This window comes from Myotis yumanensis, unplaced genomic scaffold (genome assembly GCF_028538775.1).
Source record: "Myotis yumanensis isolate MYYU_CA2020_CCGP unplaced genomic scaffold, mMyoYum1.0.hap1 SCAF_20, whole genome shotgun sequence".
NCBI classification, from domain to species: Eukaryota; Metazoa; Chordata; class Mammalia; order Chiroptera; family Vespertilionidae; genus Myotis; species Myotis yumanensis.
In genome coordinates this window covers 11435474-11460948 of record NW_027223771.1, presented here as the reverse complement: position 1 = coordinate 11460948, position 25475 = coordinate 11435474, and the positions used below count along the sequence as shown (strand labels likewise).

General features: G+C 55.9%; 1 protein-coding gene across 1 annotated transcript in view; it reads left to right on the top strand.

The window, feature by feature from the left end:
- EFL1 (elongation factor like GTPase 1) overlaps positions 1 to 12457 on the top strand; it is a 57141-nt gene extending 44684 nt beyond the window's left edge. Inside the window, 6 exon segments of the mRNA XM_070400325.1 lie at positions 886 to 1017; positions 1957 to 2104; positions 2870 to 3761; positions 3763 to 3835; positions 8075 to 8259; positions 12213 to 12457. Of these exon segments, the coding sequence (XP_070256426.1) occupies positions 886 to 1017; positions 1957 to 2104; positions 2870 to 3761; positions 3763 to 3835; positions 8075 to 8259; positions 12213 to 12401 (1619 nt within the window). The 3' untranslated portion in view covers positions 12402 to 12457.
- Positions 12458 to 25475: the final 13018 nt, after the last annotated feature.

Below are 25475 nucleotides of genomic sequence, written 5' to 3'. Positions count from 1 at the left end.
TTATCTGAACCCAAAAGCACAGAAAATGGGCTTCATTGGTTCTATAATGTCTGCTCTGCTCTGGGTGTGAGGTTCAGGCACCCCTCCATCTTTCTTTGGGGGGTCCTCTCTGCTCCCATCCCCCGGAGACAGACACGCCCTTTAGCGCAGCGGTCGCCAACCTTTCGGACCTCAGCGACCACACATGGCCCTCAGACCGCCGGTGGCTGGCTGACCGCTGCCTTAGAGTCTGAGGCAGCCACCGGCCAGGAGCCGCATGCAGGTCGATTTGCCAAAGAGATGATTTCATTAGACTCCTCTTCCTCAAATTAATGTTTTAAAAACGACAAGTGATCAGTAGAAATAATTTGTATTTTCAGACCTACGTATCTGGACATGATCATTTCTGCGGTCAGGGTAGGCATGTGTTGGCACGATTTGATGTGACAAGTTTTGTTCATTTAGAAAATGAAACCCAGCAGAATTTCTGTATCTTTAAAAAATAGATTTTTATTGATTCTAGAGAGGAAGATGGAGGGAGAGAGGGGAACATCAATGATGAGGGGGAATGATTAATTGGCTGCTTCCTGCACGCCCCCTCCTGGGGATTGGGTCTGCAACCCGGGCCTGTGCCCTTGACCAGAATCGAACCCGGGACCCTTTAGTCCACAGGCCGACACTCTATCCAATGAGCCACACCGGCCAGGGTGAGTTTCTGGATCTTTCACAGCAATTACACTGTACCCAGGGGTCCAGAGCCTGGGCCTAGTCGGCCTCGTTCCTAGCAGCATTGTCTTAGTGTGTTTCCTGTCACGCGTGTACTGGGTTGATTGATGCTCTCATTTCTCTCGTGTAAATTTGGAATTTATCCCCTTTTACTGACCCACGGATCTCTCCTCCCTGCAGGAATCGGGGGCCTTCAGGACTTCGTGCTGAAATCCGCAACCCTGTGCAGTGTGCCCTCCTGCCCGCCCTTCATCCCACTCGGCTTCGAGGCCACCCCGATCGTGAGGGTCGCTATCGAGCCAAAGCACCCAAGTAAGACGACCTCGTTCTTAAAAGCATGGAGTGTTCCTGCTGCTCTTTATCCATTCACTTATTTATTTACTGGAGGCCCAGTGCATGAAATTCGTGCATGAGGGGGTGGGGGTGGAGGGGGTCCCCTCAGCCCAGCCTGCACCCTCTACAATCCGGGACCCCTTGGGGGATGTGCGACTGCCGGTTTAGGCCCAGGGATCGGACCTAAATCAGCAGTCGGACATCCCTCTCGCAATCCTGGACTGCTGGCTCCTAATCACTCGCCTGCCTGCCTGGTCACTCCTAACTGTGCTGGCCTGATCACCCCTCACTGCCCCTCTGCCGGCCTGGTTGCCCCTAACTACCCCCCTGCCAGCCTGGTCACTCCTAACTGCCCCCCCCATCAGCCTGGTCACCCCTTATTGCCCCCCTGCCAGCCTGGTTGCCCCCCAACTGCCACCCCCACCCCCCACCGGCCTGGTTGCCCCTATCTGCCCCCCACCTCCGATGGCCTGGTCACCCCCAACTGCCCCCCCCCCCCCCCCTGCTGGCCTGGTCGCCCCACACAGGCTGGTCATAGGCAGCCATCTTGTGAGGCTGTGAGGGTTAATTTGCATATTACCTCTTTATTATATAGGATTTTAAAATATATTTTTATTGATTTCAAGAGGAAGGGAGAGAGAGAGTGAGAGAGAGAGAGAGAGAGAGAGAGAGAGGGAAAGAGAAACATCCATGATGAGAGAGAATCACAGATTGGCTGCCTCCTGCACACCCCCTCCTGGGGATCGAGCCCACAACCCGGGCCTGTGCCTGTGCCCTGACCGGGAATCGAACCGCGACCTCCTGGTTCCTAGGTCGACGCTCAGCCCCTGAGCCACGCCCGCCGGGCCAGGGCCTTCTCCTTAGATTGTATTAGTCTTACGTCCTGTAGCTGATCAGCGTGTCATCCTGTCCATCCAGGTGAGATGCCCCAGCTCATCCGAGGGATGAAGCTGCTGAACCAGGCCGACCCCTGTGTCCAGATCTTAATCCAGGAGACGGGGGAGCACGTGCTGGTCACCGCGGGAGAGATCCACCTGCAGCGCTGCCTGGACGACCTGCGGGAAAGGTCAGCTGCCGGCGGGGGGGGGGGGGGGGGGGGGGGGGGGGGGCGCGCAGGCAAGGGCGGCTCCAGGCCCCTGGGCGCTCGGTGCTTCCCGACCATCAAAACAACGAAATTCCCCGAAACATGGCCTGTCACGTGTTATCGGATCGTAGGTTTAGTTTTTAGCACCTGACATTCACTTCCACACTTGAATCATTTTGCATTTTTATTTTTTATTTTATTATTATTTTTAAATCCTCCCCTGAGGATATTTTTTTCTTTGATTGTTAGAGAGTGGAAGAGAGAGGGAGAGACAGAGAAACACCGATGTGAGAAAGACACATCGATGGGTTGCCTCCCGCATGCCCCCGACCAGGACCGGGACCCTGCAACCGAGGTGTGCACGTGCCTTGACGGGAATCGAACCCAGGACCCTTCAGTCCGCAGGCCCACACTCTGTCCACTGAGCCACACCATCTAGGGCTCATGTCTCAAATCTTCTTAAAGCATTTATTTCCCATTCAAAACATTCTTATGGAAATAGGTGGGTTATTTATTTTGAGAATGAACACAACAGTGAAATCCTGCTACAAGAAATGTTCCCATTAGACTTTTCAATTGGAAATGGAAGTGATTTATCTCTCAGAGTAAAAGAATTTTTATGTTTCTGTGTTTTATTGTTTTGGTTTTTTTTTTGCAGAATTTTCATTGTGTGATATTTCCAGGTGGGCGTTTCGATGCTATTTTTGTTACAACCTTCTGTTGTGTTTCTCCTGGATCTGTCTGTAGGTTTGCAAAGATCGAAATCAGTGTCTCCGAACCCATCATCCCCTTCAGAGAAACCATCACAAAACCCCCCCGAGTGGACATGGTCAACGAGGAGATCGGCCGGCAGCAGAAGGTGGCCGTCATCCACCAGGCCAGAGACGACCACAGCAAAATCCCCGAGGGGGTCCAGGTGGACGCCGATGGGCTGGTCACCATGACAACGCCCAACAAACTGGCCACGCTCAGCGTCCGGGCCGTGCCCCTTCCGGAAGAAGTCACGCGGCTTCTGGAAGAAAACCACGACGTGATTCGTTCCATGGAGCAGCTGACGTCGTCTCTGAACGAGGGCAGGAGCGCTCAGCTGACCCAGAAGACGCAGGAGAGAATCCGGGAGTTCAAGGGCAAACTGGAGCAGCACCTGACGGGCAGGAAATGGAGGGACACCGTGGACCAGATCTGGTCGTTCGGCCCCAGGAAATGTGGGCCCAACATCTTGGTGAATAAAAGCGCCGACTTCCGGAACTCCGTGTGGGCAGGCCCCGCGGGCACCGCTGCCCAGGAGGCCAGCAGGTACCGCGACGTGGGCAACAGCATCGTGAGCGGCTTCCAGCTGGCCACGCTCGCCGGCCCCATGTGCGAGGAGCCCCTCATGGGCGTCTGCTTCATCCTGGAGAGATGGGACCAGAGCAAGTTCGAGGAGACGGGAGCCAGCGAGAGTCGGGATCCGGGGGGAGAGGGGCCCGGGGGAGCGGTGAGCTGCACCCCGGGAGACGGGGGCGAAGGGCGGCGAGGCGGCCACCCCGAGCCCGGTGAGAAGAGGACGGTGCCGAAGGCAGAGCCGGCCCTGGCGGACTGCTACGGGCCCCTGTCGGGGCAGCTGATCGCCACCATGAAGGAGGCCTGCCGCTACGCCCCTGCAGGTGAAGCCGCAGCGTCTGATGGCGGCCATGTACACCTGCGACATCATGGCCACCAGCGACGTGCTCGGTAAGGAGGATCATGGGAAGTCTGGGTCAGAAAACGGAATCTCGCTTCATGTTGTCTTTTTAAATACATTTTTATTGGTTTCAGAGAGGAAGGGAGAGAGAGAGAAACATCCATGGTGAGAGAGAATCATGGACCGGCTGCCTTCTGCATGCCCACACTGGGGATGGAGCCCGTAACCCAGGCATGTGTTCTTGACTGGAATCGAACTCAGGACCCTTCAATCCGAAGGTGGAGCTCTGTCCACTGAGCAACACCAGCCAGGGCTTCGTGTGAGCCCTTCCCCGGTTATCCCGATTCTGTCCGAGCGTGTTCCCCTGCCCGCTCCGCGTCCGCTCTGGCTTCGCGCCCGTGCCTTCCGCACCTCGAGGTTGCTGACGCTGAGGACACAGCCGTGAGCAGCACACGGCCTCGTCCCGAGGGCGTCACCCAGCGGGGCCGCCTGCTGGCATCCGATGAGCGTGGCCGGGTCGGTCTGCACGGCCGCCAGCAGCCACACTCCCCGGCCCGGCCCCAGCTCTATCTCACGCCTGTCGGGGCCCGTCTGCATCCTGTCCCCACATTTGCTCCATTTGGCCGTCGACGTAGCCCTCGGCTTTCCGGGCAGCGGGAAGACAGGGTAGTGGGACCTGGCGTGTGAGACCCAGGAGCGCCCACCATTGCTGTGTGTTACCAACAGTAACGGAAACCACAGCGCGGAAGAGAGACGGTCTTCCTCCTTGGGAATCTGCCTTCACTTTCCACCTCCTTTTAGAATTCTTGTCCAGAATAGTCCGTTTTGTGTACGCGCGTTCTCGTGGGGGAAGCAGGCCCGTGTTTTGCTGTTTGCATTTATTACCGATTTTATAAGCACGCTTCTGTCTGGCTGCTCAGTGGTCATGTTCGTTTTTAATCTCCGCGTGATCTCGTGTCAGTTTGAGATGCTGTCAGTGACTTCCTGTCGCCCCCAAATCGGGATCCACATTGTTTCCTGTTTGTTTACTGTTAGAGAAAACGTGGCTGTGCACAGCTGTTTCCTTTCCTAAGCTCTGGGGGAGGGGGACCCCCCATGGCTTTAATTCCCACACTTCCGGCTCTGAAAATGGTGGAACCTGCAGACCGGTCTTCCTGCCTGTGATGGAGGGAGAGGCACGAGTAATCCTGTATAGTAAAGAGCTGATATGCTTATTAGACCGAACAGCAGAAGGACCGTCTGGATGAGCTTCCGGGCGAAGCCGGGCGGCGAGGGCTGAGCCCCTGGCACGAATTCCGTGCACCGGCCTCTTGTGGTCTATGACGCCCGAAGGAGCACAGAGCCTGTGAAGCCCCGATGGTGACGAGATTGCTCTGAGTGTGACTGTCACGGGAGGCGGGGGGCAGTTGGTTTTGAACGGGCTTAGACCATAACGAGGATTCGATTATGGGGACGGCCAGAGAGTTCCAGGCGGCAGAGACTGAGCTCCGAGTGGGGAGCCTGGCGTGGCCTGTGGGCGGGGAGTGGCCGGCCTGAGCGCTGGGTCCTCGCTGGTCTGGGGGTCCCAGGGCTGAAGTAGAGGCTCACAGGGCCTAAGGGCCTCGCGTACCAGCTGAGAGATTGAGGGTGAGACCTTTTTTATTTTATTTTCATTGATCTCAGGACAGGAGAGGGAGAGAGAGAAACATCAGTGATGAGAGAGGATCATGGATCGGCCGCCCCCTGCACGCCCCCTCCTGGGGATCGAGCCCACAACCCGGGCGTGTGCCCCGACCGGGAATCGAACCATGACCTCCTGGTTCATAGGTTGACGCTCAACTTCTGAGCCACGCCGGCCGGGCGTGGTGAAGTCTTTAAAAGGGGAGCCCTGGTCAAAACTGTTTCAATAGACTGACTGTTGTGTTGCCATTTATTCCCCCGTTGGATGTCTCTCCCCTGGTGCCTGGCTTACAGCGGGCACACAGTGAGCCGCCTTCTCTGTGTGCGTGAGGTGTGATGGGACAGATGCCCAGCTGAAGGGGTATCAGAATATTAGCAGTGAGCCCTGGCTGGTGTTGCTCAGTGGATAGAGCGCCGGCCTGTGGACCAAAGGGTCCCGGGTTCAATTCCAGTCAAGGACATGTACCTCGGTGGCAGGCTGCTCCCCGGCCCGGGCCCTGGTCAAGGGCACATTCAAGGAGGCAGCCCATCGATGTGTTTCTCTGTCTCTCCCTCTCTCTTCCACTCTCTCTAAATATCAACGGGGAAATATTGTCGGGGGAGGATTAAAATATACATCTGTTTGCAGTGAGAGGCCACATTGCTTCGGCCTCGCTGATTCCTCCGTGGGCACAGTGGCCGGTTAGCGGCCCCTGGCACAGCCACGCCTCGGCCACACCTGCCCGAGAGCCAGGCACATGGGGGGGGGGGCGGGGTGATTAGCTGCTGCCTTTGTTCCGGGACCACATACATCGCTGCACCCATCTCAGGATTTAGTTTTAGTAGAATTAAAACTGAATGGCTCAAAGCACATGATTGATTACACTTCGCTTCAGTTACAATTACTGATTCAAGCCGGCACCACCCGTGGTGGAAGGGGCGGGGCTGCTGGCCTCTGGCCGGCTCTTCACGGTCCGTTTTCTCCACTTTAGTCATCCTTTCTGCCCGTCCCCTCCACACACACACACTCACACTCACACTCACACACACACTGATGTCCACACACACACACACACACACACTCACACACACACACACTCACACACACTGATGTCCACACACACACACTCACACTCACACACACACACACTGATGTCCACACACACACACTCACACACACACTCACACACACACTCACACTGATGTCCACACACACACACACACACACACTCACACACACACACACACACACACACTGATGTCCACACCCACGCACACTCACACACACACACACTCACACTGATGTCCACACACACACACACTCGCACACACACACACACACACACACTGATGTCCACACACACACACACACACACACACACTGATATCCACACACACGTGCATACACTCTGATGTGTTGTATTTAATCAGCCACCTTAAAACTTTTCTTAGCCTGGCCGGCGTGACTCAGTGGCTGAGCGTCGACCTATGAACCAGGAGGTCACGGTTCGATTCCCGGTCAGGGCACATGCCCGGGTTGTGGGCTCCATCCCCAGTGGGGGGACATACAGGAGGCTGCCGGTCCATGATTCTCTCTCATCATGGATGTTTCTCTCTCTCTCTCTCTTCCTCTCTGAAATAAAATATATATATATATTAAAACGAACAAAAGAATCACTGGAGTCGAGGGGAGAGATTGGCCAGGACAGGGGCCTGGGAAGGGGCTATGTTTGGAGCGTTGTCAGAAGAGGTGATCGGGACCTCCCGAAACCACAGACGAGTCACGGAGAACGCGGGCTAGGAGAGGCATCAGGCCAGGCATGGGGAGATGATGGTGGAGCTTCAGCAGCTTCAACAGCGGGGCGCCTGTGGAGTGAGAGCACACACAGGAAGTGGGGGCCGCCCAGGTGGGAGGGCGGGGCTGCGAGGGAGGGGGTGTGGCCAGGCAGCCCGTGGGATTTTTAACTTGTTCTTAAGCTGAGCCTGGACCTGAGGAAGGCCCATCGCAGGAGCTGTTTCATTTTATTCTCTTTTTTTTTTTTTTTTTAATAGATTTTTACTGATTTCAGAGAGGAAGGGAGAGGGAAAGAGAGAGAGAAACAGCCATGATGAGAGAGAATCATGGGTTGGCTGCCTCCTGCACGCCCCCCACTGGGGATGGAGCCCGCAACCCGGGCCTGTGCCCTGACCGGGAATCAAACCAGTGACCTCCTGGTTCCTAGGTCAATGCTCAACCACTGAGCCACGCCGGCCGGGTCATGCTTTACTTTTTAAATAAACGTTTATAAAGCATCTATGCTTTTGGAAACCAACATTATTATTATTATTACTTTTAATATATATTTTATTGATTTCAGAGAGGAAGGGAGAGAGAGAGAAATACCAGTGATAAGAGAGAATCATGGATCGGCTGCCTCCTGCACGTCCCCTACTGGGGATTGAGCCCACAACCCGGGCCTGTGCCCTGACCGGGAATCGAACCCGGGACCCTTCAGTCCCCAGGCCGCCGCTCCATCCACCGAGCCACACAGGCCGGGGCTGAAACCAGAATGATTGGGAACAGACCTAAGTTCGCTTGTGGATTGTCACCGGGCCCGTGAGGCAGCGCGGCCTCGTGGGCCCATGGAGCTAAGAGACTCGCGGTGTTGCAGGCCGGGTCTACGCTGTCCTGTCCAAGAGGGAAGGCCGCGTGCTGCAGGAGGAGATGAAGGAGGGCACGGACATGTTCATCATCAAGGCCGCGCTGCCCGTGGCCGAGAGCTTCGGCTTCGCTGACGAGATCCGCAAGAGGACCAGCGGCCTGGCCAGCCCGCAGCTGATCTTCAGCCACTGGGAGGTAACAGGGCCCCCCCAACCCCCCCATCCCTTCCTTCCATCTGCGGATGTGCTTCCTGCAGCTGACACCCAGGGCAGCGAGCCCTCCCCCCACCCCACCACTTCCCCACCACACACACACCCCCCGGGCCCTTTGGCCTCCTGATGGCTCTACTGGTCAGTGGGACCGGAGGAAGCAAGCAGATGGTCTGTCCATCCATCCACACTGAGGGGCCTAGACAACATGTGCTTATAGCACACACCCCGTCCTCCGAATCTGATGTGAAATTTAAAACAATATCCCCTCCTTCCTTCCCTCTCAAGATACAGTGTAGGTTTTACAAGGAAGTCAGACTTTTTCTAAAGTAAAGCTTTAAGGAGCTTTCTGAGGAAGAGTATTTTCTAGCCTTGAGAGGGGAATCTGATCCATCATCAAAAAGGAAGACGTCACAGATCCCCATCGCAGGGCGAGGAGAAAGGGTGGGGAACAGGTGGCTTTTAACTTAGGGAGAAATCAACGGGGAGGGGCTGGCAGTCCAGCCTCTTTTTTAAAAATATATTTTTATTTTTTTATTTTTTTTATTTTATTTTTATTTTTAAATATATTTTTATTGATTTTTTACAGAGAGGAAGGGAGAGAGATAGAGAGTTAGAAACATCGACCAGCTGCCTCCTGCACATCTCCCACTGGGGATGTGCCCGCAACCCAGGTACACGCCCTTGACCGGAATCGAACCTGGGACCTTTCAATCCGCAGGCCGACGCTCTATCCACTGAGCCAAACCGGTTTTGGCTATTTTTATTTTTTAAATATATTTTATTGATTTTTTACAGAGAGGGATAGAGAGTTAGAAACATCGATGAGAGAAACATCCATCAGCTGCCTCCTGCACACCCCCCACTGGGGATGTGCCCGTAACCAAGGTACATGCCCTTGACCGGAATCGAACCTGGGACCCTTCAGTCCTCAGGCCGATGCTCTATCCACTGAGCCACACCGGTCAGGGCTTAATATATTTTTATTGATTTCAGAGAGGGAGGGATAGGGAGAGAGAGAGAGAAACATAAATGATGAGAGAGGATCACGGATCGGCTGCCTCCTGCACGCCCCCCACTGGGGATGGAGCCTGCAACCCGGGCCTGTGCCCTGACTGGGAATCAAACCTGTGACCTCCTGGTTCATAGGCCGACACTGAGCCACGCCGGCCGGGCAAGGATTAGCCTGTTAATAAGTAACTTTAGAGGAAAACATAGTGAGGAAGGGTTTGCTCCAGGTGCGTGCTGTCCTTTGCCATCCCTGCCACCTGTCACGCTCCTGTTCCCGAAGCCTCTCATCTCGGGGAGCCCTGAAGGCGACATTGTAATTACCCGTCATTGATCTGGCATTTTCTGCCTCTTTCTGGTCCCCCCGGCGTCAGGCTTAGCAGTAACACAGTGGTTGGGATCTGGCTTCTCCCTCCGCGGCACTTTCCCCACTTGTGTCCCGACACCATGTCATTTACAATCAAGAGCTTTTGAGAGGAAGTGCTTCCAAAACAGCGAGAAAATAAAGCGGCAGGCATTTCCCACGAGGAAACCTGTGCAGTCAGCAATCGCATCGCTTCTCTCTGCATCTTCCCTTCTGAGAAAAGGCGCTAATAACAAGCAAGAGAGAGACGTGTTCCCAGCGGGCTGTTCCCCACGTGGGCCGGCCCCGCCTCAGGATGAGCTGCTCAACACCCCGATCACGCCGAGGGGCGGCCGGAGGTCACGCAGGGCGAGGGGCACGTGGTGACAACAGCAGCGAAGGCGTTCATTTCCCACGTGCAGCTTCCCACCTGCTGGCTGTGATCGTGGTGAAAATTGGGCCAAAAATGAACTAGAGCTCCCGAAGCTCTCTCCTCCTGGGCTCTTATTATTATTACTAGAGGCCCGGTGCACGAACTCGTGCACAGGTGGGATCCCTCTGGGTGGCCTGTGGGATCGGGCTGAAACCGGCTCTCCAATATCCCCCGAGGGGTCCCGGATTGCAAGAGCGTGCAGGCCAGGCTGAGGAACCCTACCAGTGTGCGATCGGGCCAGGGAGGGACAGCAGGAGGGCTCCAGGGCATGTCCAGCCCATCTCACTCAGTCCTGATTGGCTGGACCCCAGCAGCAAGCTAACCTACCAGTCAGAGCATCTGCCCCCTGGTGGTCAGTGCACATCATAGTGACTGGTCGACCAGTTGACTGCCCTCTGGTGGTCAGTGCATGTTATAGCGAGTGGTTGAGCAGCCTTAGCATATCATTAGCATATTATGCTTTGATGGGTTGTCCGGTTCTGCCGCTTGGTCTATTTGCATATTATCCTTTTACTAGAGGCCTGATGCACAAAAATTTGTGCACTTGGGGGGCCGGGGGGGGGGGGGGGGGCGGTCCTCAGCCTGGCCTGTGCCCTCTCGCAGTCTGGGACCTCTCAGGGGATAACCACCTGCTTGCTTAGGCCCGCTCCCCGGAGGATTGGGCATAAGATGGCAGTCAGACATCCCTCTGGCAGCCTGGCAGCCCTCAGGGGATGTCCACTTGCCGGCGGGGAGCAGGCCTAAGCTGCAGTCAGACATCCTTAGCGCTGCTGAGGAGGCGGGAGAGGCTCCCACCACCACCGCTGTACTGGCAGCCATCAGCCTGGCTTGTGGCTGAGCAGAGCTCCTCCATGTGGGAGCGCACTGACCACCAGAGGGCAGCTCCTGCATTGAGTGTCTGCCCCCTGGTGGTCAGTGTGTGTCATAGTGACCAGTCATTCCCAGTCTTTCTGCTGTTAGGGTCAGTTTGCATATTACCCTTTTACTATATAGGATAGAGGCCTGGTGCCCGGGTGGGGGCCACTGGTTTGCCCTGAAGGGTGTCCTGGATCAGGGTGGGGGTCCCACTTGGATGCCTGGCCAGCCTGGTGAGGGACTGATAGCTGTTTGCAGCTGGTCACACCCCCTTCAGGGTGGGGGTCCCCACTGGGGTGCCTGGCCAGTCTGGGTGAGGGGCTGAGGGCGGTTTTCAGGCTGGCCGGTGACTGAAGCTCCCAGCCTCTCGTTTTTTTCTTTTTTTATTCTGGGATTTATTTGCCTTCTATAATTGAAAATTCATTGCTGTCACTGGAGCTGAGAGCCGGCTCCAGCTCCGAGGCCACAGCCTGCTGAAAGCAGGTATCTGGGGTTTGTTTAGCTTCTATAATTGAAACTTTGTTGCTTTCGGAGCTCAGAGCCGGGTCGCGGCAGGCGGGGAACCTTGGCTTCCTCCATCACTGGAGCAAGCAAGCCTCCTGCTTGCTTCAGCTGTGTGGCTGCCAGCCACCATCTTGGTTGGTGGTTAATTTGCATATCACCCTGAATAGCCAATGGGAAGCGTAGCAAAGGTATGGTCAATTACCCTTTTTGTCTTTTATTAGATAGGATTATATAGGATTATTTTTTTATCCAAGCCAACATTCAGCTGGCCCTCAGGTGCCTTCCTTCCTGAGCATTGGGGACAGGCATCAGGTCTGAGCTGCGCCATCCCCCCGGCAGGCAGGTGCCTTCTGGGTGAGCCCATTAGGAAACGCCTTGGTCTCCCAGCTCTCAGCGGGCTCTGCCTTGCAGCCTCCAGGGGCTCCTCTGTCTGTGGCTCAGCCTTCGGGGTCACCTTGTTGGTGGGTCACTCGCTCAGGGAATTCCCACCAGCTTGAGGGGTCCAGGGTGACTCTGGCTTCAAGGTGTCAACCACTGGGCCAAGCCGGACGGCTCTTCCTGTCCGTGGCCATCCCTGCAGGCTTGACTGCTCAGTGTTTAAACTTTATTCCTGAACTAGAGGCCTGGTGCACGAAATTCGTGCAAGGGGCTCGGCCCTCACAGCCCTGGCTTCGTCCGGAAGGACGTCCAGCTGTCCGGTCGAATTAGCATGTTACGCTTCTATTATTATAGCTTGGCCTCTGGAAGGAAAGTAGACTTGGCTGACCCAGCACATGCTGTCGCCTCCTCTCCCCAGGTCATCCCCAGCGACCCCTTCTGGGTGCCGACCACGGAGGAGGAGTACCTGCACTTCGGGGAGAAGGCCGACTCGGAGAACCAGGCCCGCAAGTACATGAACGCGGTGCGCAGGCGCAAGGGCCTCTCCGTGGAGGAGAAGATCGTGGAGCACGCGGAGAAGCAGCGGACCCTCAGCAAGAACAAGTAGCCCGCCGGCGGCCTGTCTCCAATAAACGCTCAGGGGCCGGGCTGCCCAGGAAACCGCTCTGCTGCGTCGTCTGTGTGCGCTCGCTGCCCGTACATAGCCAGACCGCAGGGAAAGGGGGAGAGAACTCGCTTCCTACGGGTTCTCATTGATCAGGTGCAAGGCAAGACGGGAACGCAGTGTCCGGTGACTTACTCCCACCTGTGCCCCGCCTGTCAGCGCCTCACACTCCCGGCACATCATAAACATGTCCCACAGCTCACCATCCAGCCCAGCGCCCAGGATCGTCTGGAGACGCCCACTTTTTCTTTTTTTTAATGTATTTTTATTGATTTCAGGGAGGGAGAGAAAGAGAAACATCCATGATGAGAGGGAATCATGGATGGGCTGCCTCTTGCACGCCCCCCACTGGGGATCGAGCCTGCAACCCGGGCATGTGCCCTTGACCGGAATCAATCCCGGGTCCCTTCAGTCTGCAGGCTGACGCTCTAGCCACTGAGCTAAACCGGCCAGGGCGCTTTATTTAGTTCAGGTCACTGTTGTAGCCGATCCATCTTAAGGTTTGTTTGTCTAGAAAACAATGCCACGTTCACGGGTTAGCCTGTAAACCCATCTTTATATTCCCTCGCAAATCACACCACTCGTATTTACATTCGTGTTCATGAAAGTTAGGCTCCATACCTTTTTCTTTAAAAAAAAGTAAATTTTTATATCGTTCTGGGCCGTTTCTTCTTAGCCCTACTCAGGATATTAGCTAACGTGGCAAGATTACTGCCTTGATTGTAAACCTTTTTTAGAAATCACTTTCCTCGCTCTGAGAGATTTCCATAGAAGGAACAGATGCAATTTAGTGAAAAATGGGTTTTGTAATTTTTGATGTTGCACTGATAGTTTGTGTAGCCACTTAAAGGATTCTTTTTCAAAACGCATAAGATGATCAGACCAGACCTTGTTTTTCAAATGTTTTTAATGGTTTTTAAAAAATAAACTAGATCATTCTTAATACTAGTTGTAGACATTTTAACTTTAATTTTTATTTATTTAATATTTTTATAGATTTCAGAGAGGAAGGGAGATAGAGACAAAAGCATCCATGATGAGAGAGAGTCACCCATCAGCTGCCCTGCACGCCCCACACTGGGAATCGAGCCCGCAACCCGGGCCTGTGCCCTTCAGTCGAACCCAGGACCCTTCAGTCTGCAGGCCGACGCTCTATCCATTGAGCGACACCACACCGGCCAGGGCTCACCTTAATCTTTAGAGCCCTGACGTCGGTGATCCGATCGCCTTGGCCCAGACTTCGGGCGCAGTGATGACTGACTGAGTTGAACGGGTCCTGATATCTGGGCGAATTTAAGGTTCCACACGCGTGGGCTCATCTGATCACGTGGGAAGAGCCAGCACATCGACCTGCAGCCTTTGTAAGGAACACCATTCAGAGTGCAGGTGTGCTGTTACAGTATTCTTAGCCCTGGCCGGTGTGGCTCAGTGGGTAGAGCGTCGGACTGCGGACCACAGGGTCCCGGGTTCGATTCCGGTCAATGGCACGTACCTCTGTTGCAGGCTCCTCCCCGGCCCCGGCCCTGGTCCAGCTGCAACCCGTCAATGTGTTTCTCTCGCATCGGTATTTCTCTCTGTCTTTCCCTCTCTAAAAAAATCAATGGAAAAATATCCTCTAGTTAGGATTTAAATAAATAAAAATTAGAAATTTTTAAAAAATAAAAATTAAATTTAAAAAAGAAGTATCCTTAGGCTCTGCGCTCTGTCAGCAAATGCTGGGCTCAGTGGAGAAGAGGCGGAGCCAGACGGAGGGGCCCGCAGTCCTGGGGCAGATGTGCTGTGGGGGCTGCGGGGGCGGGGCCTGTCACGGTGACAGACGGCCTCTTCCCTCTGCATGTCCAGGGGAGAGTGGGGAGCAGGAACAAGACCCCGAGGAGGCAGGCCCAGGGGGGGTAGCTCAGCTGCCACGGGAGTCACCGGCCCTGCCCTGTGGTCGGTGATGGGACTCCGGGCCCCAGTGGCGCCCCCCCGCCCCCCCCAGGTCCCTGACCAAACCGCTGATTCAGGGACGTGAGCCAGGACGTCCTCATCCCCGGTGAGGGACGGGGCTCCTGTGCTTACAGCAGGGGTGGCTTCTTTTTAAAATATATGTTTTTATTGATTTCAGAGAGGGAGAGAGAAGCATCAATGATGAGATAGAATCGTGGACCGGCTGCCTCCTGCACGCCCCACACTGGGGATCGAGCCCGCAGCCCGGGCCGGTGCCCTGGATGGGAATCGAACCCGTGACCTGCTTCACAGATCGACACTCAACCACTGAGTCTCTAGGAATATCTGGCTTTTTAAACAAGTCTCTTAAGACCGAGAGCGGGGAGTCTCAGCTGGGGGTGATGGGTCCCCAGAGGACGCGTGGCAGAGCCTGAAGACACTCCCGGCATCTTGTGGTGGAGGCCGCGTGGATTCCGGTCAAGGGCACGTCCCTCGGTTACAGGTCCAGCCGTAGCCCATCGATGTGTTTCTCTCACATCGATATTTCTCTCTGTCTTTCCCTCTCTCTAAAAAATCAATGGGAAAATATCCTCTGGTGAGGATTTAAAAAAATAATAATAAAAAATAAAACTGGACTTTGTAATTTTTGATGTTGCGCTAATCATTTGTGTAGCCACTTGAAGAAAGGATTCTTTTTCAAAATGCATCAAATGATCAGACCAGACCTTGTTTTTGAAATGTTTTTAATGTCTTTTTTAAAACAAACTAGATCATTTTATTGATGCGGCCGAACATCCCCCAGCCCCCAGGACGCCCCACAACACAGAATCCCCCCCCCGACCAGATGGGCCGGAGGGAGGGGGAGCGGCAGGCTTCCCCACCCCGTGTGAGTTCCCCTGCGCCCTGCCTGGGACCGGCTCCCTGGCCTGGTGGAGAGGCCTTGGCGGGGTCGGGGGGTGGGGGGGAGTGATGGAGGGTCCCAGGGCCCAGGCTGCACTGAGGGCAGAGGGTTAGCATGTGCCAGGGCGTCTGGGAAGTGTCCTGTGTGTATCAGTCTGTCCAAACCCCGTCGTACAGGGAAGGTGGGGGGAGCTCTGCTTGGGGCGGACCTGCCAGCATCTTCCCCTCGCTGTGGAGCAGGGAACGGGCAGGCGGGGGAGAAGCTGTGCTCCCCCAGGACACGCCCTGGAGCCCTCCCGCGGTTCCTCCCTGACTGGCCAACCTCCCGTGTCCCTCCTTGGCCAGCCGGCCCCGATAGGCCCAGACACATGCATCACTCAGAAACCCGAGAGAAGCATCGGAAGGACACTCGGGAGCCGCTGCTTGGGGGACTGTGGACCAAGGCTCTGCTGTCCCAAGACTATGGGACACCCACCAAACTCCCACCAAGTTCAAAACGGAGCAAACCATGGCCGGCCGGTGTGGCTCAGTGGTTGAGCACTGACCTAGGAACCAGGAGGTCACAGTTCGATTCCCGCTCAGGGCACATGCCTGGGTTGTGGGCTTGATCCCCAGTGTGGGGGATGCAGGAGGCAGCCGATCCATGATTCTCTCTCATCATTGATGTTTCTCTCTCCCTCCCTCTCTGAAGTTAATAAGAATATATTTAGGGGGGTGGGAGTGGCCGGGGAGAGGTCAATGGGGAAAAAAGAAGACATATGTAATACTTAAAACAATAAAGAATTTTAAAAAGATAAAATACAAAAAATATATCTATATATATAAAATAAAAACCTAAGTGGCCGTTACAGCGGAATGACCAGAATGACTGGTCGCTATGATGTGCACTGACCACTGGGGGGCAGACGCTCAACACAGGAGCTGCCCCCTGGTGGTCAGTGCGCTCCCACGGGGGAGCACTGCTCAGCCAGAAGCCGGGCTCACGGCTGGCGAGTGCAGCAGTGGTGGCGGGAGCCTCTCTAGTCTCCACAGCAGCGTTAAGGAGCAGCGAGCAGGCGGGCGGTGAGAAGCGAGGAGTCCCGGACTGTGAGCCAGCAGTCAGATATCCCCCAAGGGGTCTTGGACTGCGAGAGGGCACAGGCCAGGCTGAGGGACCTCCCCCACCTCCAGTGCACAAATTTTGTGCACTGGGCTTCTAATTATATATATATCTCCATATCCTATATCAGTGATCGTGAACCTTTTGAGCTCAGCGTGTCAGCATTTTGAAAAACCCTAACTTAACTCTGGTGCTGTGTCACATACAGAAATTTTTTGATATTTGCAACCATAGTCAAACAAAGACTTATATTTTTGATATTTATTTTAGATATTTAAATGCCATTTAACAAAGAAAAATCAACCAAAAAAATGAGTTCGCGTGTCACCTCTGACACGTGTGTCATAGGTTCACCGTCATCACTGTCCTATATAATAAAAGCCTAATATGCTAAGTGTCCAGTCCTCCGGTGACCATTTGACTGTTCAACCAATCAAAGTGTAATATGCTAATGATATGCTAATGCCGCTCAACCACTCACTGTGATGTGCATTGACCACCAGGGGACAGACAGTCGACCAGTTGACCGGTTGCTATCATGTGCACTGACCACCAGGGGGCAGATGCTCCGACTGGTAGGTTAGTGTGCTGCTGGGGTCCAGCCAATCAGGACTGAGTGAGATGGGCCGGACATGCCCTGGAGCCCTCCCACGGTCCCTCCCCAGCTGGCCAACCTCCCATGTCCCTCCTCGGCCGGCCAGCCCAGATCGGCCCAGGTCGGGAGTGGGCAAGACGGGGCCAGGAACTGATTGGGCGCGAGCCTGCTGCAGGTGCAATGGGCCAGGATGAGTGGGAGTGGCGGGTAGGAGTTGCAGATGGCATTGGACTGCAGGTTTTAGTCTGATCTCTGCAGGCCAGGCAGAGGGACACCACTCGTGCACGAATTCGTGCACCAGGCCTCTCATATATATATTAAAACACAAAATACTCCTCAAGATAAAAGCAAAACATCTTGGCCTGTGGACCAAAGGGTCCTGGATTCTTTTCCAGTCAAGGGCATGTACCTTGGTTGATGTCACCTCGCTCACCCGGGCCCTGGTCGAGGTGCATGCAGGAGGCAACCAATCGATGTGTCTCTCTCACCTCGATGTTTCTCTCTGTCTTTCCCTCTCTCTTTCCCTCTATAAAAATCAATGGAAAAATATCCTTGGGTGAAAATTAACAAAATTTTTTTAAAAATATCCTATATAATAAAAGCCTAATGTGTAAGTTGGCAGAATGACCGGTTGCTATGACATGCACTGGCCACCAGGGGGCAGATGCTCAATGCAGTAGCTGCCTGCAGGGACTAGGCCAGCCAAAGCGGATGCCAGCAGAGGCCCCAGATCACCCCGCTGGTCACCCCACAGATGGCCCTGATCACCGGCCAAGACTAGGGACCCTACCTGTGCTTGAATTTCATGCACCGGGCCTCTAGTATATCCTATATAACAAAAGGCCAATATGCAAATCAACCAAACGGTGGAATGACCGGTCGCTATGATGCGCACTGACCACCAGGGGGCAGACGCTCAATGCAGGAGCAGCCCCCTGGTGGGGTCAGTGCCCTCCCACGGGGGAGCGCCTCTCAGCCAGAAGCCGGGCTCACAGCTGGATGTCCGATTGCTGGCTTAGGCCCACTCCTGCATCAGTCTGACATCCCCCAAGGGCTCCCGGACGGCACCCCCCACCCCCAAGTTCATGCATCTCGAGCACCGGGCCTCTGGTCTATATATTAAAACACAAAATGCCATCAAGATAAAAACAAAACATCCTGGCACAAGCCAAGTCTTGCACAGACCCTCCCCCCAGCTCTACCCCCAAACATTGTGGGGAGAGTCCTGTCCAGCCTGGGGCCTCCCCACCAGCTGCATTGGAGCTGAACCGGAGAAAGTGCTTTGTCCCCCCAAATGGATGACTTCTCGAGGGTTGACCTCGAGGGTTCACCCACGTGGGGCACAGTGGGGACCAGACCTCTACCCCCCCCCCCCCGCATCGCCTCCAGGCCTTCCCGGGGCCGCCCCTTCAGGAGCGGAGGCGGGATTTCTCGGGCCGGCCCGGCGTTCGGGAAGCGAAGCTGCTTTTCCCATGGCTCATCGCCCTCCTCGGGGGCGTGGGCCTGCGCGGCCTCCATGTGGCCGCTGTGGCTCCGGGAATGCCGGCGGCCCCTCATGCAGGTCTGGGCCCTGCGGCCGCCCTTCCTGGACTCGCAGGCCATCCGGGGCCAAGCAGCTTTGAGAAAGGCCTGAGGTTCCCGAAATGCAAGGGGGAGGGGGGGGCGTCTGGTCCCCGCTGTGCCCACGTGGGTGAACATCTGGTCCGAATTAGGACGTTCTGGATGGTTTGCAAAACACGCTGCCCTGTGGGAGGACTCCGCTCGGATCCGGGGCCAGGACTCAGCGTGGAAGGCATCGTGGGGACCATGGGGAACCCCAATAGGCCTGGGTGTTGGGTGATAATAAGAAATTGCCGTTCGCCCGGCCGGCGTGGCTCAGGGGCTGAGTATCAACCTAGGAACCAGGAGGTCAGGGTTCGATTCCCGGTCAGGGCACAGGCCCGGGTTGCAGGCTCCATCCCCAGTATGGGGCGTGCAGGGGGCAGCGGGTCCATGATTCTCTCTCATCATGGATGCTTCTCTCTCTATCCCCCTCCCTTCCTCTCTGAAATCAATAAACACATGTTTAAAAATTTTAAAAAAAGAGTAAATAAATAAAATTACAGCCAAGTAAAATGGCAAATGTTATAAAAGAAAGTATGGAGGGAAGAAAGTGGCTGAGCCCTGAAGCCGAGGTTGAGGGGCGGAGAGAAGGGATGTGCAAAGGCCCTGGGGCCGAGAGGTCCAGGCAGCGCTGGGGGCCTGTGGAGGGAGGGCCAGGGTGGCTGCTGGGAAGGGAGTGAGGGAGGGGCTGGGGCCGGAGAAGAAGGTCGAGGTCCAGGCAGGGCCCCTGCCCCGTGGGCCGCTCCCCCCAGGTGTGGCGTTAACTTAAAGTTTGCTTTCTTGTCGGACTGGGAACCAACTATTGTCCGTGGCCAAGGTGCGCCTAGCCCAGCTCTTCGTGGTGCCTCCGGAGTGTCAGACCCACCTTCCGCCCGACCCAACCCCTGCGGCCTTCCTGGCGGCGTCACTCACCACTTCCCGCGCCCCGTGGGGCTCAGCCCAGGGCCTTCCTCCCGTCTCTGGTCCCCAAGGAGGCTGGGACTTTGAACTCGGGCCTTCTCTCCACCCCACCCCGCGGGGCTTGTCCTATATAATAAAAGCGTAGTGTGCAAACTGTCCCCTCGGCCGGGAGTTCGACCAGAGGGCGGGGCTGGCCGGGGAAGGGAGGGAGGCCTCCGCCTGCAGCCGGCAGCTGCAAGGGACCCTACCCGTGCACGAATAGGGTCCCGAGGCCTGGCTGGCGATCAGGGCTGATCGGGGCCTTCCCGCTGCCGGCCAGGGCCTTCTTCATTCCATGCTGCCCCCTGGTGGTCAGCGCACAACATAGAGAGTGATCCAACTCCCGGTCTCACTCCTGAGGGGACAATTTGCATATTAGGCTTTTATATATATAGATGTTGTTAACTTTCACCTGAGGATATTTCCCCATTGACTTTAGAGAGAGTGGAAGGGAGAGGGAAATGCGGAAACATCAAAGTGAGAGAGACACATCGATGAGTTGCCTCCTGCACGCGCCCCGACCCGGACCCGGGCCGGGGAGGAGCCTGTAACCCAGGCATGTGCTCTTGACCGGAATCCAACCCGGGACCCTTCTGTCCTCAGGCTGACGCTCTATCCACTGGGCCACACCGGCCAGGGCCACAGGGCTCATCCGTACGCTGTGTGGTTGCTTACGTCCAAGTGAAGGGCTCCCTGCAAGGAGCACGCTTCTCAGAGCCCTCGCCCAGGGCAGAGCACAAGTGTGAAACTTGGTAAATGGTCTCCCCGTATCCGCCTTCACTGTCCCCAAAATAAACAACTGAGCAGCGACCACGTGAGCGTGTGCCACCCGAGTGGGCCCGTCCGCCCGACACCTGAGCCCATGGCCCTGGAGGGGAAGCCTCGCCCGGCCTGCCCCCCGTCAGCCGGTCTGCGTCCTGGCCGTCACTGCCCTCGCTTGGGGCCCCCCATGGGCTCGTCTCCTGGGAGGAGGAGCCAGCAGCACCATCACCCACTGTCAGGGCCCTTATTTCGCGATAGCTCCGCACCCCTGAAACGCAGTCGGCCGACTCCTCAGACACGGGCTCCTGCACACAGGCTCTTGGGAGCGTGGCCTGCTGTCCCCCTGCTCCAGGCTGACCATCAGCTGTCGAAGGCAAGCATGTCGAACTCGTGGCCCGCGGGCCACGTGTAGCCCACCATGAATATTTTTGTGGCCCAGCCAATATAACGGTACGTGAGAAACATTTTAATAAAAATTTTGTAACTTGATTTTTACAGCATCCTGTTATACGTAATCCTATATAATAAAAGGCTAATATGCAAATTGTCCCCTCGGGAGTTTGACCCCCCAGGAGTTTGACCGCTCACTATGACGTGCGCTGACCACCAGGGGGTAGTGCGGAATGAAGGAAGGCCCCGATTGGCCCTGATTGTCGGCCAGGACTAGCGACCCTATTCGAGCACTCATTTCATGCACCAGGCCTCTAGTTATTAATATCAAACGACAACGTTCGCTAATGACGGAGGACTGTCATCGTGTTGCATTCACGTCCCTTACGCGCCTCACCCGCAGGCGCACGGTCTCTCCCCACTGATACCGGCAGCGAATGTTCCAGCAGCCGATGGCCACGTCCTTGGTCTGGGACTGACCTGCTTGGTGTGGCAACAGGAACTATCTCATTTCCAGAGAGCTAGAGAAATAGGTTTATCTGCGTGACGCTTATTCATTTGTGCAGTGACTCAGGGTCTGGTGAATCAATGCTCAAGAAAAATGATTAATTTTTATTAAAATGTTCTATTTCTTTATGTGAACGATGACTCGTTTATCTCAGCCCTTTGCATTCAGCACGTCTCCATCGAAACAAACCTGCGTTTCTATGAAAACGGAAGCTCTTGTTTTTTCGTGGCCACATCCACGCAAACCTTGTCTACCTGGCCCGTGTCAGCCTCTGCGTGGGACACGCTTGCCGCATGGTGTGGACTGAGCCGTAAGCTTCTTAATGCTGCCAATCCCCCTAAGGTCTGTAAATTCTGCAGAGAACCCCCATCCTGTTGTCGTCACGATTGAGAAAAATCAGCCACAGAGTCGTCATCTCGTCTTTGCCTTCCTCAGGCTTCCCCGTTTTTGCAGGAAAAGCTGGTGTTTCTTCCTCAACAAGAGGAGCTGCGGCATCGCCCTGCTCTCTGTGCTTCCGGAAACAGGGCCCGAGCCGCCCGGCACGCGGCAGGCAGGGCAGCGGCATCTGGGCTTCTCCCGGCAGATCACACGGACGACGGCGCTCCCACTAGCAAGGCCACGGTCCCCTGGTCCCGCCGGTCGCTGCTCTGGCCACGGGCGCCTCCCGCACTGAAAGGGGCTCCTCAATCTAAGAGACACACTGGCCTCACCCTCACCCGGGTCTCTGCCTTCACACAGTTCCCAGCGCACAGTAGGTGCTCAATAAATGGTAACCAGCAGGGCCCCAGCAGGAGGCCCCTTATCTTGTAAGCTGTAGCTGTTTGCCTTCTTGAAATTCTATTTTTTCTTTTAAGATATTTTTACTGATTTCAGAGAGGAAGGGAGAGGGAGAGAGAGAGAGAGAGAGAAACATCAATGATGAGAGAGACTCATGGATCGGCTGCCTCCTGCATGCCCCACGCTGGGAATTGAGCCCACAACCCAGGCATGTGCCCTGACCAGAAATCGAACCCAGGACCCTTCGGTCTGCAGGCCGACTCTCTATTCACTGAGCCACACTGGCCAGTGCAGTCTGTCGGGATTCTTTAGCTTCTTCAAGATATAACCAGGGCCCGGCCAGCGGGGCTCAGTGGCTGAGCATCGACCTATGAACCAGGAGGTCACAGTTCAATTCCCGGTCAGGGCACAGGCCCGGGTTGCGGGCTCGATCCCCAGTGTGGGGTGTGCAGGAGGCAGCCGACCCGTGATTCTCATCATTGATGTTTCTCTCTCTCCCTCTCCCTTCCTCTCTGAAATCAGTGAACATCTATACTAATTAAAGGGTAATATGCTAATTAGACCAGACGTCTTCCAGATGTCCTTCCGGACAAAGCCACCGTGGCGGGGGCCAAGGCAGAGGTGGTTAGGGGTGATCAGGCTGGCAGGGGAGAGCAGCTAGGGGCCATCAGGCCAGCAGGCAGGTGAGCAGTTAGGAGCCAGTGGTTCCGGATTGTGCGAGGGATGTCCCCCAAGGGGTCCCGGATTAGAGAGAGTGCAGGCCGGGCTGAGGGACACCCCCACCCGTGCACGAATTTTGTGCACCAGGCCTCTAGTATTTAAAAAAAGAAAAAGAAGAAGAAGAGGAGGAGGATGAAGTTTTGGGGAGGAAATTGCCTTCGCTGCCCCTGCAGGACGGGCAGTGGCTGGGGCGGGGCCGCTGTGGCCTCGGGAGGGTCATCCAGGAGCAGCGGCCGGGCCGCGGGCAGTGGCGTGTGCGGCCCAGCAGCGGTCGGGCCAGACGCTCCCGCCTGGCCCCTGGGCTTGTCTGTGACTAGCAGGGAGTTCAGCCATTTCCTCTCTTTCACATCAGAACGCAGCCAGCGGCTGGGTAATTAGAAACCGCCTTTTGCCGCGGCCGGATCACAGGACGGCCCCGGGGCAGCCAGCGCGCCCCCCTTCTTAGCGCCGCTCACTCCCCGGCCGGCTTCCCGCGGCCCCAAGTCCTGCATGTCTGTCTCTGCTTCGCCACCACATGTGGTGGGAAACGGGCCGTCACCCGCGTTTCTTTCTTTTTTCAATCCTCACCCGAGGATATTTTTCCCACTGATTTTTAAATATTTTTTTATTGATTACAGACAGGAAGGGAGAGGGAGAGAGAGAGAGAGAAAAACGTCAATGATGAGAGAGAATCACGGATCGGCTGCCTCCTGCACGCCCCACACTGGGGATCAAGCCCGCAACCCGGGCCTGTGACCTTGACCGGGAATCGAACCCTGGACCCTTCAGTCCTCCGGCCGGCGCTCTATCCACTGAGCCGCACCAGCGAGGCCGGTTTCACATCATTTTATTTAAATTTCCACCATGAGGCTGAGGGGAGGACTTCAGCCCTTCCTACTAACACAGCAGAGCTGGCGTCTGACCAGTCAGCTGGGAGGCGCGGACACGCCTGGCTGCCAGGGGCTTGGCCAGCTTGTAGCTCCTGCACGGGCAGTAGGCAGGGGGCAGCGCCTGGGAAATGGTCATATCACTAGAGGCCTAAGGGGTGGAGGCCATTCCCGAGCAGCCTCGGGCATCCCTCCTGTGAGTACATCTCACCTCCTGCCTCACATTTTGGCTGAAACCCAGGACACAGGCCCGGGTTGTGGGCTCCATCCCCAGTGTGGGGGCGTGGAGGAGGCAGCCGATCCGTGATGCTCTCTCATCATGGATGTCTCTCTCTCTCTCCCTCTCCCTTCCTCTCTGACATCAATAAAAATATCTTTAAAATGAAAAGAAGCAGCAAGGGGTTCAACCAGCAAGACCTGTGACCCAGGTGCGGGCTATTTCGGGGGCCGGTAAGACTGCACCTGGGTTCCCCGCTTGGCTCCCAGAGCCGCACACACTCCCTCTCTCAGCCTCCCCCTGCTCGCCCCACCCCTGCCCTCACCCATCTCCCCTCACCCTGAGGGCGCATCTCCGTCCGCCTCTCCCCCGGGCCTCCCGCCTCCTCCCGGCCTGTCACCCCTGCACCTTGCGTGCTCTAAGGCCCTTCTTCCCCGAACCCTCTGCCACCTTCACGCGGCCACCGAAGACATCTCGCAGCACAGCCCGGGCCGGCTGCTCAGTGGTTAGAGCGTCGGCTGCGGACTGAAGGGACTGAAGGGTCACAGGTTTTTGTTTTTTCCTTTGTCATATATTTTTTATTGATGTCAGAGAGGAAGGGAGAGGGAGCGAGAGAGAGAGAAGCATACACGATGAGAGAGACTCACGGACCGGCTGCCTCCTGCACGCCCTCCACTGGGGATGGAGCCCGCAACCCGGGCCTGTGCCCTCGACCGGGAATCGAACCCTGACCTCCTGGTTCCTAGGCCGAGGCTCAGCCACTGAGCCACGCCGGCCGGGGCCTTTTCTTTGTGTTGACAATTGTCTGCCACACTCAGGGGGTGGAGGTGACCGACGTTGAGCTGACCGTGTCCGCCACAGCTCGGCTTCGCTGGGTTTCAATCACATTGAACACGTGACGGGGAATAAACCCGTGGCCCCACACCGCCCTATGCTTAGGACAGGCGTGTGTATTTATGTGACCATCTCCTATTTGAACGCTCCCGTTTGGGCGATGGTTTCTTTTAAAAGAACTATTTTCTCCCTTTTTATAGAAACAGCTGACTTTGAATTTGTGGTTGATTTTTTTTTTTTTTCTTTTGAAAAGAAGAGACTGCGTTTGGACTTTAAAACTGAAAGATGTCTGATCCGGAGCAACCACATGAACAAGATTTTAAGAAATCCTAAGGGGGGCCCGGCCGGTGTGGCTCAGGGGTTAAGCGTTGACCTAAGAACCAGGAGGTCAGGGTTCGATTCCCGGTCAGGGCACAGGCCCGGGTTGTGGGCTCGATCCCAAGTAGGGGGCGTGCAGGAGGCAGCCGATCCATGATTCTCTCTCATCATGGATGTTTCTCTCTCTCTCCCTCTTCCTTCCTCTCTGAAATCAATAAAAATATATATTTTTTAAAAAAAGGCAATCCTACGAGTCCCTCCCCCCTCCAAAAAAATGGAACAGAGGGGTTGTCGTCTGAGTCGCTCACAGCTAATCGCGCCCTCGCTGCGGCCTGCGGCCCTGACCACAGACACGTGACCAGGGACTCCGATGGGGATGTGGGCTGAGTCAGGCCCTGTGCTTGCCGGGGCCCTGGTGGCACAGTGGGCAGAGCCCACGGAGACGCCCCCTCCCCTCGCTGCCCACCCTGCCCATGTCCCTGCCCCAGGCCAGGGCTGTGCCCAGGGCCAGGCCAGCTCCTGGGCCGACTCCATGGAATCCGCCTCCTGGTGGGGGGAGGA